Source organism: Acanthochromis polyacanthus, chromosome 7 (assembly GCF_021347895.1).
Source record: "Acanthochromis polyacanthus isolate Apoly-LR-REF ecotype Palm Island chromosome 7, KAUST_Apoly_ChrSc, whole genome shotgun sequence".
Classification (NCBI taxonomy): Eukaryota; Metazoa; Chordata; class Actinopteri; family Pomacentridae; genus Acanthochromis; species Acanthochromis polyacanthus.
Window position 1 is genome coordinate 2,974,221 of NC_067119.1, and position 18,374 is coordinate 2,992,594.

At 41.0% G+C, this 18,374-nt stretch overlaps 1 protein-coding gene across 1 annotated transcript; it reads left to right on the top strand.

The window, feature by feature from the left end:
- Nucleotides 1-936: 936 nt before the first annotated feature.
- On the top strand, nt 937-16,055 carry LOC110965946 (protein FAM163B). The gene is made up of 3 exons (XM_022215148.2): nt 937-1,503; nt 7,341-7,456; nt 8,183-16,055. Exons 2-3 carry the CDS (start codon nt 7,364-7,366, stop codon nt 8,630-8,632), a joined length of 543 nt encoding a protein of 180 aa, XP_022070840.1. The 5' UTR covers nt 937-1,503; nt 7,341-7,363; the 3' UTR covers nt 8,633-16,055.
- Nucleotides 16,056-18,374: the final 2,319 nt, after the last annotated feature.

Genomic DNA, 18,374 nt, shown 5'->3' on the forward strand with positions numbered 1-18,374 from the left:
CCCGTCATGATGCTGCCACCACCGTGCTTCACGTCATGATGCTGCCTCCACCATGCTTCACATCATGATGCTGCCACCACCGTGCTTCATCATGATGCTGCCACCACCGTGCTTCACATCATGATGCTGCCACCACCGTGCTTCATCATGATGCTGCCACCACCATGCTTCACATCATGATGCTGCCACCACCGTGCTTCACATCATGATGCTGCCACCACCGTGCTTCATCATGATGCTGCCACCACCATGCTTCACATCATGATGCTGCCACCACCGTGCTTCATCATGATGCTGCCTCCACCATGCTTCACATCATGATGCTGCCACCACCATGCTTCATCATGATGTTGCCACCACCGTGCTTCACGTCATGATGCTGCCACCACCATGCTTCACATCATGATGCTGCCACCACCATGCTTCATGTCATGATGCTGCCACCACCATGCTTCACATCATGATGCTGCCACCACCATGCTTCATGTCATGATGCTGCCACCACCATGCTTCACATTACAATGGTCTGTTGTTTATTTAGGGTAACAATAAATGTCAATTCAGTATTTTTCTTCATAATTTTACGAGATGCTACACATAATTTCACAAAACGGGGAAAAGCAGTAAATTTTACAGATAAAAGCTGTTGGTTTTTCTTTATACAGTGTGTGATGACTGACTGCAAACTCATGGTCACCTTCAAAAACACTGGAAATCTAAACTTTAAAAGTCGCTCTAAGAGACCAAGAAGGTATTTTAGTCTAATGTTTTTTATGCTTTTTGTTCTTGTTTTCCTGAAATTGGTCGGATTATTCCACCACTATCTGGAATATCTCAGTTTGATCCATGAAGGTGACATTTCTAGTGCGTCTTTGTGGTATCTTTGCATTGCGCGCTGCTGTGACGCACGATCCGTCCGTTTAGCGCAGCATCGGGACTGAATGAGCTGCATCTCAGAGCCGGTTTGGACAAATACGCATCCGCCAATGACCGGTGAGCTGTTCTCGCAGCGCGTCCTCCCGGATCAGCCGCTTCGTCCGGGTTCGGTTTGGATACGGCGAAAAGAGCGAGAACCTGCGGACCCGGAAGGATTTCAAAGAAGGATTTAATAAAAACACAGACCGATTTTGCAGCTTTAACGTGTTCTGTAGGAGAGGATGCGTTTCGACTGATTGGAAATTAGCAGAAGAAAGGAAAGAAGGAAACTTCTTTTTTTTCTCGCTTATACATTTTGTTCTTCGAGCGAATCTCAGACTGTGAAGAAATTTTCCTTCACACCGACTCAGATCTGTGGTTCTTATACATCACATGAGCCCGTGGATGTAAGATTTTAAAAGAAGAAGAAAAAACTGCACTCGGCTGAGAGTTACAGGTTTTGGTTCCACCTCTTCCAGCTGAAACTCGACCTTCCGTCCGTCACGTTCTGCCCGCAAAACCGGGGCGCCCCGAAGTGGAGGTGCCGCGGGGAGACGCCATGAGACGATCCAGATCCTAATATGATGGGTAAGATTTCAGATTTTTTTAGACGAACCTGGGGTTGCTGAGCTGTTAGGAGGAGTGGCGGCACTGAAACCGCTGAAAAATGCGCTTTTGAAATGCGTAAAATGGGCCAAAACATCACCAAATGCGTAACACAAAAGCTATCCAACCCCCAATGGAAACTATAAGTTAATTTCAGTGAACTGTAATTAGAAATGTGAATTACTATTAAATTTAAAGAAATACCTTGCAGGATTCTTGATTTGTATGTCGTTCTTTGCCACTTTTACGCACAAAAGTCAGGATTAGAATCCAACCTTTACCTGCAAACGAATACAATTGTGCGTAAAAGTCGCAGCATAAACTCTTCCATGTTTACTCTCTAGAAACAAGAAATAAATAACAGGTTTATTAATGTTTGATAGCAAACTCGCCTATAATTCTGCTATGAAAGCAACTCCAAATGATATTCTGAGGGGAGTTTATAATGTATTAAACAGAGCTGCATCAAACTCTCACATTATCACCATCATTATTTGAGATTTTCATGTTTAATTTATTAATCTAATTATCGCTTCTATTCATTTACATGATTTTAAACCCTGATGAGGAGATATTGAATCATTTTTAGTTATTTCTGGGCTCATAGTCCATTGAAAATGTAGTAAAACTGAGCGTTTTTTCCTCCAATTTCACCTTGAATCTAGTTATGGATCATCTTTAATATGATATTTTTATGATTCCTAATTTGGGTAAAAGTAGTCTGAAGGATTAAAGGATGAAATTTGCTTTAATCTGGATTCTTAAGGGTCTGAAAATGTGACTTATACAGCAGTTTAATACACATTTAGTTCAATTGTTGGTTTTAGTCTTTTCAGTTTTCTGACATAAAATAACATCCAGAATATCAGTAAATGTGGAATTTAAACACCAAGCATTAATAAAATTGATTTATTTGAGGAAAAAAAGAGGTTATTAATGTGCAAATTAAAAGGAAAAAGTCATCTCTGTCGTCCTATATTATGTAACCTCCATCAGCAGGGAGGGAATAAATAAATCTGACCTCAAGCTTCACCTCCAAACGTCATTTATCTGCTCAGTGCTTCGTGCTCCCTGCACCTGGTGATTTAGATGAAGTTATCTACTGGGTTAATGAGCAAATGTCACCCTTCTAACATTAAAAATCAATATATGCAAAGAATTTTCTTCAGTTTAGTGCAAAAAAAAAGGATTCTTCCTGCTTTGTTTCAAGCTGCACTGTCAAAATGGCTGCAAATTTACTGACTTTAAAAAAAAGAAATCAATAAAAATACTAAAACAGATTCTGAATTTGCATGTCTAATGTAAAATAACATAAAAAACAAGATATGACACAAACAGGATTTCAGGCTAAAGTTGCATGTGAATATAATAATATACAAGAATTGATCTAAAATTAGCAGGTTAATGTTGTAGTTATAATTATTTGTTTCATAATAAATCAGTTTTTACAAGATTTTTTAAACACAAAATTATACATTAAAACTCAACTAATAATTTGCTGAAGTATTGTTTTTAGGTTATTTGATTGTTTTTATTCACATAAATATCCTTCATTGAGCATTAATGGATGGATGGATGGATGGATGGATGGATGGATAATGGAAGGATTGATGGATGTTGGCCTTGCTTTATTTATGTTTGCTGATGAATGGCTGTTTGGCTGTAAATGACGCTCTTGTCTTTAGGATCACTATGGAAACCCAGTTCAATTATCTGACGATAATGAGCTCAATCATGCCATAGACTGTCTTTCAGCAGCTGAGACGTTAGAGACTGTTCATCCAACAACTGTTGTCTGTTCTTCAAGAGTCAAATATTTAAGGAGACAAAGAGAAAGACTCTGATGGAATAAAATTCAAATCTGGACTAGAGTTCACCAGAAGACATGTGGAGACTCTGAAGTCACCTAGAAGAAGGTTCTGTAGTCTGAGGAGACCAGGATGGAGCTTTATGTCCATCAGACTGGATGAGATGTTTGATGGACACCGAGCACTGATGGCAGCATCATGACGTGAAGCACGGTGGTGGCGGCATCATGACGTGGAGCACGGTGGTGGCGGCATCATGATGTGGAGCACGGTGGTGGCGGCATCATGACGTGAAGCACGGTGGTGGCGGCATCATGACGTGAAGCATGGTGGTGGCGGCATCATGACGTGAAGCACGGTGGTGGCGGCATCATGATGTGAAGCATGGTGGTGGCGGCATCATGACGTGAAGCACGGTGGTGGCAGCATCATGACGTGAAGCACGGTGGTGGCGGCATCATGACGTGAAGCACGGTGGTGGCGGCATTATGATGTGAAGCATGGTGGTGGCAGCATCATGATGTGAAGCATGGTGGTGGTGGCATCATGATGTGAAACACGGTGGTGGCGGCATCATGACGTGAAGCACGGTGGTGGCGGCATCATGATGTGAAACACGGTGGTGGCGGCATCATGACGTGAAGCACGGTGGTGGCAGCATCATGACGTGAAGCACGGTGGTGGCAGCATCATGACGTGAAGCATGGTGGTGGCGGCATCATGATGTGAAACACGGTGGTGGCGGCATCATGACGTGAAGCACGGTGGTGGCGGCATCATGATGTGAAACACGGTGGTGGCGGCATCATGACGTGAAGCACGGTGGTGGCAGCATCATGACGTGAAGCACGGTGGTGGCAGCATCATGACGTGAAGCACGGTGGTGGCGGCATCATGATGTGAAACACGGTGGTGGCGGCATCATGACGTGAAGCACGGTGATGGCAGCATCATGATGTGAAGCACGGTGGTGGCAGCATCATGACGTGAAGCACGGTGGTGGCAGCATCTAGTTTCTTCTAAGGTCACTACTTAGTCTTTTTATTCACTCCAAAGCAGTTCATGAAAACAACCTCGATTTAAATTAGGTTTTTGAAAAAAAAATTAAATATGTATTTAGATTCTCTTTACGGTTTCATAGAAACACGAGTAAACCAACTTCAGTCCAAGAAGACGCTGGTTCCATTATATTTAACAGCATAAAGAGCTTAACTCACCCATGCATGGAACATTAAGCCACTTCAGACTCAATTAGCCTATTTTTTTGGCGTTAAACTTTAGCAGAACCTCATTTTTACGCGCTTCCTGGGTGCCACAGCAGCACCGATAAGCTTCTGATTTCACATGTTAGCAGGTTTTAATTTGCTGGTAATCATGAGAGCTGTGTTTGGGTGATTTTGGTTCATGAGACAGGAGAACAGCAGGACTCCAGGTGGTGGTTCTTTGATCTGATGTGTTTGGTCAGATGTTCAGAGGGAGTTTCTGGTGTTTTCATGAAGCTTAAAGCTCCCAGACTCCCTCCAACCCTCACCGGGCCGCCGCCGCTTTTACTATTCATCGGTGCACTTTTTTAAATGCTCGTTCATTTTATAAAACATGAGGAGAATAATTTACAATCCTAATGTGGCGTCAGGGATGCGTGGTTTCACTGCTCTGGTTTGACTCGTTTGGTTTCCATCCGTTGACACTTTAAATCCTCCAGAGCCCCTTTAGCGTTTTAATTTTCCTCTCCGGTCACTAATGCATACTTAATTCTGGACTGGGACCAGATTTCCTGCATTAAACATGAAGAAACGTGAATAATAAAATGCTTAAAATCTGTTTTATGTAATCTGAATCCGATTATAATCAAACTCTTCCTCAGTCATGACAACTTTTTCTTGAATTATTTTATCTTTTCAGTGCAGAAATTCGGTCTTGAACACCTCTGTTCGATGCTACAAACAGCTTAAACACTTATTTCTTCAATTAAGGAAGGTTTTCTTTCCTCTTTAATGCTGACTGTTGGCTGACTTTCTGCTGCTAGTTTAATTTTTGGGCTGCTTTGGGAGATGAACTCAGATGAACTTCTTCCGGTTAAAGATGGAAAATGTGTCATGGATTCAGTTAGCTGCTGAGATGCTAACCGCTCACTGGAGGCTTGTTGGGATTTTCTGCTTTTAAGGAACTCATCTGTGGAGCTCGAAGCGTTCGTTAATGGGAGCTTTGTGTCTGGTTTGAGTTGTTTTGTATTAGTTTTGTTGTCTTTTGCGTTGGTTTTTTTCTTCTTACCTTGTGTCATTTAGTGTCACATTGGTGTTGTTTTGTGTCTCATTTAAGTTGTTTTTGTCTAATTTGCATGGTTTTGTGTCTTGTTTGTGTTGTTTTGTGTCTTCTTTCTACTGTTTTGTGTTGCTTTTTTCTCACTTGTATGATTTTGTGTCTTGTTTGTGTTGTTTTGTAGCGAGTTTTTTGTGTCTTTTGTGATGGGTTTTTGTTTCGTGTCTGCTTTTAGTTGTTTTGAGTCCAGTTTGTGTTGCTTCGTGTTTGGTGTTTTGTCTTGTTTGTATTGTGTTGTGTCTCCTTTATTTTGTTTTGTGCCTCATTTGTGTTGTTCTGTGTCTTATTTGTGTCTCATTCATTTTGCTTTTTCTTTCTGTTACTTTGTGTCTCCAATGTGTTGTTTTGTTTTGTTTTGTTTTTTTGGTCTTTTGCATTGGGTTTTTGCTTCATGTCATGTTTTGTCATTTTGTGTCCCGTTAGCGTTGTTTCATGTCTGGTTTTTGTTGTTTTGTGTCTCGCTTGTGTTGTTCGATGTTTCATTTATGTGGTTTTGTCTTGTTTGTGTTGTTTTGGGTCTGGTTTTTGTTGTTTTGTGCCATTTCTTCTGCAGCAAAACTCGCTAATTTATGACCAGATTGTGACATTCTAAAGCCGTTAACCAATCAGAAAACATCATGAAAAGATGCAGGCCTTCTGTTCACCTCAGACATTCTTCTCTGTCTCCAGGACCAAAAAGTTTTAAACCTTTAAAGTCCCTTATGTTTAGTTTTTTTGTAAAGGATTGAAGAAGCCAGATTTATCGTGCTAATTAGTGAGCTTTAAAGATGCTTTACGACCATTTTTCCATCCTTTATGTGAAGCTGAGCTCTCTGCCAGACGGGGTTTCCCAAAGACATCAAAATTTAATTTAATAGCGAATAAAATCTTCCAGGTTGAGAAAGGAAGCAGCAGCCAAACGGACAGAAAACGTGAATCAGCGTCTGAATCTAATGTCTGTGTTTAATTTACGGCTGAAAATGGACGAGATCAGCAGGAGTCATGGGTAATGGAAGCTGGCAGCGACGTTTCAAAGCCGTAAAATCGTCGTCGTCTGTCTTCCAGCCTCCATCCATCTTTTCCTCCTCTTCTTCACCATGTTGTGTCTCATCTTCCTCTTTTATCTTCTCCTCTCTGACCTTCTTCCTCCTCTTGTCATTATGGTTCACACTGGAACAAAACTTGCTGTAAAGTTACACGAAAATGCGCAGTTTTTTACAGTGTTGTAGTTGTGATTTTTGTTAATTTTTTGTCATTTTGTGACTATTGTTTTTGTTTTGTGTCTCATTTGTGCCTCATTTGTGTTGTTTTGTGTCTCGTTTGTGTTGTTTAGTGTCTATTTTTTGTTGTATTTTGCATTGGGCTTTGTTTTGTGTCTTGTTTTGTCATTTTGTGTCCCGTTTGTATTGTTTTGTGTCTAGTGTTTGTCCTTTTGTGTCTTCTTTCTATTGTTTTGTGTCTCATTTGCGTTGTTTTGTGTTTTGTTTGTCTTGTTTTGTGTCTGGTTTTTGTTTGTCTGTGCCTCATTTATGTTGTTTTGTCTATTTTTTGGGGTTTTGCGTTGGATTTTTGTTTTGTTTCTCGTTTTTCTTGTATTGTCTTGTTTGCATTGTTTGGCATTCTGTTGTTTTGTGTCTTGTTTGTGGTGATTTGTATCTTGTTTTTTTTCATTTTGTGTCCCATTTGCATTGTTCTTCTTCCTTGTCGCTGCAGGCTGTTGATGGAGAGGATTTCGAATGTCAGCCGGAACAGTGGTCATCGCAGGAGGAATTCTGGCTGCAGTCATCTTACTGACCATCGTCGCTGTGCTGTGTTTATGTAGGTTACAGGTACGACTGTTGAAACTCGTCACTACACAACTGAAGACAAAAAACACTAGAACCTCTTTGATAAACTAGAATAATCAGTTTTCTAATCGGTGTTCCATCAGCTGCAGAACCAGCGGTTTAAATGGACCAAACGGGATTTCTGCATCGCCAGCTGAATACATGTCAGGTTTCCATGGCAACGTGATGCGTACAGTGTGTGACACTGTCACTGTACGGCTTTATTCAGTGGTTTTAGTAACATACAGATCAACATGTTTGCATATAAAACAGCTGAGAATCTGAAAAGTCTCAAAAATAAATGATTTGGTTAAAGAGAGGCTCTTCTTATAGTTGATTTAAATCTAAACTCAGAATAGAACCGGAACCTGGTTAGCTCTATAGCATCGGTACCCATGGAAATCTAGCTCCACAGCATCAGTTACCATGGAGATCTAGCTCCACAGCATCAGTTACCATGGAGATCTAGCTCCACAGCATCAGTTACCATGGAGATCTAGCTCCACAGCATCAGTTACCATGGAGTACTAGCTCCACAGCATCAGTTACCATGGAGATCTAACATCCAATCAGGTTGACTTCTGGTCTTTTGCACTGTTTGCATCACAACACCCACCTGTGGCTCTTCCTGTGTGTCCAGCATAACTGTGATTATTACTGTTTGTACTACTGTGTGTATTACTGTGTATGTTACTGTGTGTATTTCTCTTTGTGCTACTGTGTGTCCAGTACTACTGCTGTAAGAGGGAGGAGTCTGAGAAGGGGGAAGAGGAGGAACCGGAGCTCGCCACCATGTCGCCGTCCCGCCCCCTGGCTCTGTCGGCCCCTCCCACGCCTCCCACGCCGGACCGCTTCAGTGACGAGGCTGAGACCTACCCGCCCACCTTCCTGACGGAGGCCAATGGGCCGGCCAGCTACTCTCCCACGCCGCCGCCGCCGCCGCGCAGGTGCCTGCGCTCGCACGCCTTCTGCCCGTCCTGCGCCCGCTGTTCACTGCCTTTCTACCTGCAGCACCCTGAGAGGCTGTGCAACGGCGGGCGCAGGGTCAGCTACAGGACTGTGCAGCAGCAGGACCTGGAGCTGCCCGTGGACCTGGCCAGCTTCTACCACAAGCTCAACCTGATCCGCTCCGTCACCATGCGGGAGGTGGTGACCCACAGCGTCAGCACCGACGTCTAGGAGCCTGGTGGAGCCGCTCCGACTCCAAGGATCCGTCCACGAGCACCGCTGCAGCTTTAATGCAGGCGGCCATGTTAGCGGCGGCGGCGGCTCTAAAGCGACTCAGTGAGCAGAGGAAACGTCTGAACGGACTCAAACTGATCGTCTTCTGTGTCCGACTTTGTGTTTGCTGAACAGCTAGCTAGGTAGCTAATCAGGAGGCGGTTTAGAATCTGAATTTTCCGGTGAATCTGACACTGATTTTGTTCGTCCAGCGCCGATGAGAAGCTTCAGAAATGTGGCTGATGTTGCTCTGAGTCCGATGTTTGAACCAAAACCAACAAATAACGTGTTGTGATGTTTCAAAAAACATTTACTGTAATCAACTTTATTAAGCAGGAATAAGGTTCACTGACGTCAAGAACCTTTTCACAGCTGAAAAAGAATACTGAGAAAGTTCCACAAAGTTCTAAAGAAGTTTGCAGTCTTGTTTTTGTTCCCAGAATGTTCTTGAAATATTTCTGTAATGTTGCATTGAGAACGTTCTATTCATTGTACAGAAGAATGTTCTCAACAGCAACGTCCTCAGAACATCGCAGGCCAAAACGTTCCACCTTTGTCTATATTCTACACATTTTTTGAACTTTGACTGGGGAACGTTCTTCTGTTCTTGCGATCTGTCGATGTTCTCCAAACATTCTCTGAAGGTTAAAACATTCTGTTTTAGTTCCATTTTAACTTCAACGGAACGTATATCCTTACAACGTTCCTTGAACAATGGATTAAAGTGTTAAATTCCCAACTTGTATACAACATGTTCCCCAATGTGGGAATGTTTCCTGCTTTAAATTAAGGTTAACAGTGTGTTAAAGTTATGTAAAATCACAAAAATATGAGGAAGAAGTTATCACTGATGAAGCAGCGCTGCATAAAGATTATTTGAATTTATTCAATGAAATCAGCTCTTTCAGATTTTCAGGTAACAGGAATTAAAAAGACTAACTTCCTGTCTGTTATAGATCTGTAAATATGATGGAAATCAAACGACAGACCCAAGAGCTGAAGGTTTGACTCCATAATTTATTAAAAAATGGAGCCAATAAGCGATTTTTTTGTTTTAAAAACGTCTAAAAGTTACAGCACTGTCGCACCGTTTCTTCATTATAGTCAACACACCGTGGATTCTCCAGAGTCCATCTGTTTGAGGAGACTTTTTATAAAATAGTTTTTGAGCTAAATGCAGTTTAAAATGACCGTAGCTTCTCCAAATGTCCTCCAGTTTTCTATTGCTTCATCAGGACTCTTTAGTGTCGTATTTGCAGACGGTTTAGTTTTGTTTTTCTAGACCAGCATGAAGTTTGACTTGTAACACGTGATTAGTGTGGTAAAAGATCATATTTTGGTTCAGACTGTGATCTTTTCTCAGCTTAACTGAAAAATTTTGATGCCTAAACTTCTCTGAGACGCCGGTATCTTCAACACAACTGCAGATTTTGATGCCCTGAGATTGAAAACAGGTTGGAACCAGAGCAGCAGATGTCTGGAGTCATTACAAATGAGAAATTAAAGGGGACAAAACTGTATTTCAGTCAATAAAAAGATGCCTTGTGTCGGACAAAAAGGGTTGCAAGAAAGACACAACTCTCAGATTTGATAAAAACACTCCAAAACATCAATTTAAGACTATTTTTTTAAAGAATTTTTGCTCTTCAAAATGACATTTCCAGCGTCTAAACGGCTACATGGCAGCCAAAGGGTAGAATCCTTTAAGGTGTTTTGATTCTTGAGGGTTTTATGTCTATTTGAAGTCTTTTTTCAGTCTTTGTTAGTTTCTTTTCAGTCTTTAGTCTCTGTTTCTGTCATTAAGTCTTTTATAGTTTCTGTAGGGTCCTTTCTTAAGACTCTTTTGAGATTTGACTCTTTTATTCTCCATCAAGTCTGTTTAAAGTCCTTTGATGCATCTGTCAAGTCTTTGTAGTTTCATTTAAGTCTGTTTGAGTTTCTGTTACATATTTTTTTAGGGTTTGTGTCTATTTTGAGTCTTTCTTAATCTTTCTTAGTTGCTTTTCGCTCTTTTTTTCGTCTCCTTAGAGTCTTGTATCTTTTGTCTTCTTTAAATTTCTTTTGAGTCTATTTTAACCTCTTTGAAGTCTGTTTTTAGTCTATTATTAGACTCTTTAGTCTCTCTTTAGTTTCTGTAGGGTCTTGTATCTAGTTTCTTTTGAGTCTCAAATCTTTTTTAGTCTCTATCAAGTCTTCTCTTTAGTCTTCAGAGTCCTGCATCTGTTTAAAATCTTTTCTCAGCCCTTTTCAAGTGTTTTAGGTCCCATTTGAATGTTTTTTAGTCTCTGTTACTCTTTTTAGGGTTTGTGTCTTTTTTTAGTCTTTTTGAGTCTCTTCCAGTTGTAATATCCATCACAGTTCCTCTTCACAGCTTCAGATGGATGTTATTTCTGTAAAAACGTTGTTGGTTTTGTTCTTTTCAAGGGGTTTGCTTGTTTCTTTTGAGTCTCTTCAGATTCTCACATCATTTCAAGTCTTTTCAGACTCTTTCAGTTTTTTTTTGTCTTTTTTCAGTCTTGAGTCTTTTTTAGTCTCATTTAAGTCTTTTTATAGCCCATTTCCATCCTTTTAGCCTCAGTCTGAGTCTTATTCCAGCGTTTTGTGTCTTTTTAAGTCTCCTTTATGTCTCTTTTGAGTCATAATATTAGTCAAAGTCGTCCTTCACTGCTTCAGATGGATGTTGTTTCTGTAAACACATTGTTGGTTTTGTTTTTTTCAGGGGACTTGTTGAGAAAACTAAAAGTAGAGCAACACCAGCCTTGTTCTTGAAGCTCAGAATCAGACTTCTGGAGATGAACTGTAGGTAGAAACAGCAGCTTCTGAGTAGAAACTAACTTTTCAGTTCTAGTTTTAAACCAGCAGAGTCGGACTTTGTTCCAGTGCTGCAGTTTCTGTATCTGTGGGTCCTGTGACGGTATATTAACCACACGTCTTCACGTTAAGCAGATTTAAACCATATCGGTGAATGCTCCCATGTTAAACTGCACAGATTGTCCGCTAGCTGTCACATTTATCTCCCTCACAGTGGAATCCTTCACTGAACACCACGTAAACTGTTTTCTGTTCGGTATCTGCTTCCTGCTGAACCTGAGCAGCTGTTTTCACTCATCCAACCTGATTTCAGCTCATTTTATCTCCACTCTGAGGCCCCATCCACACGAAGACAAAACGCTTAACAGTTTCAAAAACGATCGCCATAAAGACGAAGGCGTCTCAGAAAATGTGTGCGTCTACATGAATGACCTCGATACGCATGGAAACGCTGTAAAACACGTGCCAGACCTCTAGGGGCGCTGTAGCGATATGACGGAAACACGCGCAAACAGAAGAAAAAACAGTGGGCATGCGCACTTGCGGCAAAAGTTGTAAACGGAGACCAAGCCGGGAAGCATGAGTGGGCAACGTGGGCAAGCTACTACGTTAGTCTGGACGGACGATGAGGTTGAACTCTTGCTTCGGGTGTCACCGGATTATAAAGCACATTTGCTACACTGTACGCCACCATTGTTGTTGTCGTTGCCGCGTGTGGCGCATGCGTGTCAATGAAGATACGAAACTATGACGCAAGCGTATCTGAAAAGTAGCGGAGAGCCAGTAAACACGGAGCTGCGTAAACGCAGTTTCAAAATCTGTCCACTCTGGAACCTGGTTTCAAAAATGATCGTTTACAGACCCCCAAAACGCCGTCTTCGTGTGGATGATACGCAGATTCGGCAAGAAACTTATGTGTTTAGACCTCGGTTTGTCTTCGTGTGGACGGGGCCTGAGTCGAGCTGTGATCAGCTGAACAAAGTGGAAACAGCTGAGCAGGTAGCTCACCTGTGTATGACGACAAACACTTCACCTCCTCTTCTGTTGATTTATTACAGCTTACGGTGACTTCTCAGTCTCGTTTAAATATTCTTTGTCCCTTTAGAATCTTTTTTAGTCTGTGTTAGTTTCTTTCAAGTCTTTTTTGTCTCTTTGGTGTCTTTTTTAAGTCTCTGAGTCTGTTTTGAGTCTTTTTTTAGTCTCTATCAAGTCTTATGTCTCTTTGGTCTTGTGTTTTTTAAGTGTCTTTAATTTCTTTCGAGTCCTTTTTAGTTTCATTTGAGTGCTATTTTAGTCTCTATTTGTCTCTTTAAAATATGTTTTAGTCTCTTTTGAGTCTGTTTTTTCACCTCATTTTAGTATTTTTTTAGTCTCATTTGAGTCTTTTCAGTCTCATTTAAGTCTCTTCATCATTTTAACGTCTTTCTTCAGTGTCTTGCAAGTCCTTTTTTGTCTCCAAGTCTTTTTAGTCTCATTTGAGTCTTATTTAGTCTCTTTAGAGTCTTGCATCTTTTTAACATCTGCGACTATAAAGTGCACATGTAGTTGCAGCAAAAACACACTTCTCCTCTAACGATATGTTAAAATGATTAAAGATCTGTGACATATTTTATAAAGACAGAAACGGCAGTGAAACGTACCAGATGTTGCTCGTAATATGACATTTTCTCATTCTGTCTTGTAGATCTGTGCATCTGAGGAGCTGTTTTAACATTTAATAGCTGAATTTGATGATGCAGAATAAAAAATTTTACCGTCACACAATTATCTGTGATGTCAGTAACAGAATAACGTCTGCAGGTATTTCGAACATCATTATAACGTCTGATTTGTTGAAACTTTGCTAGAAGTTGGTCCTCAGGTCGCTCTGAATGGAGGTAAAACGGTTTACAGTGTTTACAGTTGCAACTTTATGTTAAAAGCGAGCTGTCTTGTGCAGCTTCTGATGCAACTACACATTTCTGCAGCATCATTTAGCATTGAGTGAACAGTTCATGAAATCTACAACATCGCTTTGATTAGTTGCAACTTTTTTGTTTAAGATATTGTTAAAAGTCATGTCGATATCTGTATTGAGAAACATTAAGCCATTTATCCTTGAAGAGTATTTAAAATGTCCTTTTTAAGGAGAAAGAAAGAACCGATTTTTGTCTAAATGTCCAGTAAAGTTGTGAAAATATCTCGCCATATACACACATCACAAAGAAGAAACAGGCGATATGCTGAAACTTTAGGTGTTCTCCAACATCAGCAAAAAAAAACCAAAAACAATACAACCCTTCCTGCACCTGATTGGTCAAACGCTTGACTTGTTGGTAATTACAAACCCGAAGGAAGTTCACTGAAATGTGAAGCATTTGAGGAGAGAAATAACTTGTGCAGCTGTTGCATTCATCTTTATTTTACGTTGACTATGGTTAGTTTAAAGGTTTTTCAAGAGTTTCTATAGATGGTGAGTTGTTCTGGACGCCCCTGATTTGCATGAAGTAGCCCAAACTTGAACTTTATGCAAATGTAATGGAACTGTTTGCTTAGAGAACAGGAAGCGTGGGGCTGTTGGATGTTAACATGAAAACCAAGACCGTCATGTACAGCTGAGGTGAGCAGTGAAGGACCACGGATTGTGTTTAAACGTGAATGACACAAAATGGTGGAAAACGCTGCTGCCATCTCGCACAGGTGACCTCATCTGCAACCACAGCGTTTCCTGTAGTCACCAAATGGTCGGAGATGTGGTGTCGAGGTCCAACTGTCTAGAGAACCCCAATGTGAGCAAACACCTCATGAACTTCTCCACAGACATTTTCTAGATAATAATTATGAGCAACTGCTAGCTGTCTCGCTAGCTACATAGCAGCTACGAGATTGGTTTTGCTTGGTGTTGAGGATCCATTCATTCATCCTGTATGTAAAGATGTTTGGACTCTTCATGGCATCTTCCCGAACAGTGAATTTACAGCACAGTGTGGTGATTCCACTTAACTCCCAGTTATTCCAAAAAATGAGTAAAATGGTGGAGTTTGAGCAGAGTTGAGGCGGGACATGGACTCTCCGTTCAAGTTGTTTGCCTCCAATCTGATCTAAGTCATTCAATATTTAACACCTAGGTCCAAATCTGATACCTTTTTCCTACATGATATGCAGTTTAAGTACATTAAAGTTATTCAAATTAATCCTCATTTCTGCATCTAAGCTAAGCAAGGTTCTCGATGTTCTGTAGGTAGTTATTAAGCTAAAGTTCCAGAAGGAAACTTTCTGAAATTTAGCGTAAGAGGGTGAATGTAGTGTTGGAGGATAAATGCAGAGTTAGAGGGAAGGATGTACTTAGGCTCCGCAAGCCCAAAAAGGGGGGAAAACCTGTTTTCTCTACATGTATGTCAGTAAATGTATTGCAGATCAGCTGTAGTACCTGGTTGTTCCACCAGATGGAGCCTCTTACTGTTTAATACTATAGAGACCAGAGGAGGTATCACTTAGAATACAGGAAGTCCATGTTGGCAAACATAGAGCATTGTGGGAGTTTAGCTTGTAGAGGGGCACCATGACAAAGACTTCTGAGTCGCTTAATGACCTCTGACCAAAACCAATGTGTTATTACAACAACACTTTGGTGTTAATTCTTCGTCAAGCAAAAAATTTATAGAGCTTTGGTTTGAATCCCCAATGTCCTGCCACAAACTGTGTTCTCCCTGTATGACAGCTGATGTAAATGACAGATAGGACAGATATTCATCACTTAAAAACACCCCGATTGATCCTGAATCTAATTTTGAGATCATCATTTCTTCAAACAATTAAGAAATTCTGAACTCTATTTAAGTGAATATCAAAATTCTTCCCAGTCAAGTCAGCTGTAGAGATCAAAAGTGCTTTTAGAACCAGGATGTAAATATGTTTATTTCTGCTGTATAGTTGGTCATTTTAACATTAAGGTCTATGGGGATTGACTCGCATTTAGAACCAGCCTCTAGTGGATATTTGAGGAACTGCAGCTTTTGGAGCTTCCTTATTCTTCAGCCCCAGGTGTTGTCATTTGGGTACAATACCTGCACTACTAGACTATATAGTACACCAGAAAAATACACAGTACATCCCAGTATGTAGTATGTCAAATGCAGTGTGTCAGGAAACCAGAACTATTCTGAGAGTATAAACGAGGTTGAGTCACCAAGAAAACCCAGACAGATTGTGCATTTATGAGCAAGACAGTCAAAGCTTCAGGCGCCGTATTATGACCAAGTCCAAGTAGTACATATACTCAACGTACTGGAAGGAAAAAGAGAAAATTGGAGATTTGGCCACTGGTTGCAAACGACGTCATCAGTGCAGGAAGGCAGCAGCGGATTCCAGGATATTTTAGTTTCATTTCCGTAGTGCTGCCATCTTTATAGACAGTATGTCATGGGAAAAAAATAACACACCAACAAAAAAACAAGCCACTTTCTCAGAGCATGCAGGATAAAAAATTGTGTTTGTTTTATTGGATTTACTAATCTTGGGCTTGAAGGTGTTACTTCAGAGACCAAAATAAATTGTTTTATTCCTCTTTGTTGAACAACTTTCACTTTAACTGTTTTTTCAGCAGTGTTTTGCCTTTTTTTATTACTTATTTAAGTGATGAGACGTAGAATTTCACAGACAATGAAGATTTTATCTGCAATATTGAGAATTTTGATTTACAGTAGGTACAGAAAGTATTCAGACCCCTTGAAATTTTTCACTCTGTCATTGCAGCCATTTGCCAAAATCAAAAAAAGTTAATTTTATTTCTCATTAATGTACACTCAGCACCCCATCTTGACAGAAAAAAACAGAAATGTAGAAATTTTGCAAATTTATTAAGAAAGAAAAACTGAAATATCACATGGTCAGAAGTATTCAGACCCTTTGCAGCAACATTCATATTTAACTCACATGCTGTCCATTTCTTCTGATCCTCCTCCAGATGGTTCTGCTTCTTTATTGGGGTCCAGCTGTGTTTAATTAAACTGATTGGACTTGATTAGGAAAGGCACACACCTGTGTATATAAGACCTTACAGCTCACAGTGCATGTCAGAGCAAATGAGAATCATGAGGTGGAAGGAACTGCCCAAGGAGCTCAGAGACAGAATTGTGTCAAGGCACCGATCTGGACAAGGTTACAAAAGAATTTCTGCAGCACTCAAGGTTCCTCAGAGCACAGTGGCCTCCATAATCCTCAAATGGAAGAAGTTTGGGACGACCACAACTCTTCCTAGACCTGGCCGTCCAGCCAAACTGAGCAATGGTGGGAGAAGAGCCTTGGTGAGTGAGGTAAAGAAGAACCCAAAGATCACTGTGGCTGAGCTCCAGAGATGCAGTCGGGAGATAGGAGAAAGTTCCACAAAGTCAACTAGAAAAGCACTCAGAGTGCAGACCTCTGCCAAGGATAGAGAGGAAAACAGGAAACCCATGCAGTAAAGGATCATGAGCTGGAATCAAACCTGCATCTCTGACACAGTTCTGTTTACGAATCACCTTCTTAACCAGTTGAGCTATCTGGACACCTTGCTCTAATTTGTTGGACGACATACTAACCTATGATGTTTTTGTCATATTTTGGACCACATACTAAAACATACTAAATAAAAAATTTCAAAGTGATCCAGAATCCAGAATCCTTTCCGGATTGCCACCAAAATTAAATCAGCTCTTCCTCCTACCATAGTCTACATCCCCTCAAAATTTCATCTGAATCTGCACAGGCGTTTTTGAGTTATCTTGCTAACAGACAGACAGACACACAAACGCCAGGTGGCACATAACCTCCTTTGCAGAGGTAACTGTCACTGCAGCCCTCCACCAGTCGGGGCTTTATGGCAGAGTGGCCCGACGGAAGCCTCTCCTCAGTGCAAGACACATGAAAGCATAGAGTTTGAAAAAACACATGAAGGACTCCCAGACTATGAGAAATAAGATTCTCTGGTCTGAGGAGACCAAGATTGAACTTTTTGGTGTTAATTCTAAGCGGTATGTGTGGAGAAAAGCAGGCACTGCTCATCACCTGCCCAATACAATCCCTACAGTGAAACATGGTGGTGGGAGCGTCATGTTGTGGGGGGGGGGGGGGTGTTTTTCAGCTGCAGGGACAGGACGACTGGTTGCAATTGAAGGAAGGATGAATGCGGCCAAGTACAGAGATATCCTGGAGGAAAACCTCTTCCAGAGTGCTCAGGACCTCAGACTGGGCCGAAGGTTCACCTTTCAACAGGACAATGGCCCTAAGCACACAGCTAAAATAACAAAGGAGTGGCTTCACAACAACTCTGTGACCGTTCTTGACTGGCCCAGCCAGAGCCCTGACCTAAACCCAATTGAGCATCTCTGGAGAGACCTCAGAATGTCTGTCCACCAACGTTCACCATCCAACCTGACAGAACTGGAGAGGATCTGCAAGGAAGAATGGCAGAGGATCCCCACATCCAGGTGTGAAAAACTTGTTGTCATTCCCAAGAAGACTCATGGCTGTACTAGCTGAAAAGGAGCTTCTACTCAATACTGAGCACAGGGTCTGAATACTTCTGACCATGTGATATTTCACTTTTTCTTTTTTAATAAATTTGCAAACATTTCTACATTTCTGTTTGTTTCTGTCAAGATGGGGTGCTGAGTGTACATTAATGAGAAATAAAATGAACTTTTTTGACTTTGGCAAATGGCTGTAATGACACAGAGTGAAACATTTCAAGGGTCTGAATACTTTCTGTACCCACTGTATCTGTTGAGTTACTATTTTGATCATTTCAAACGAACATTTCATTTTAAGGAGCTGGAATTCAACAGGACAGGAATGAGCCACTCAGAAAACCACAACTGATCATCTTATATGGGTACATTTATTTTTCATGCTTTAAAGTTGTGTGTGAATA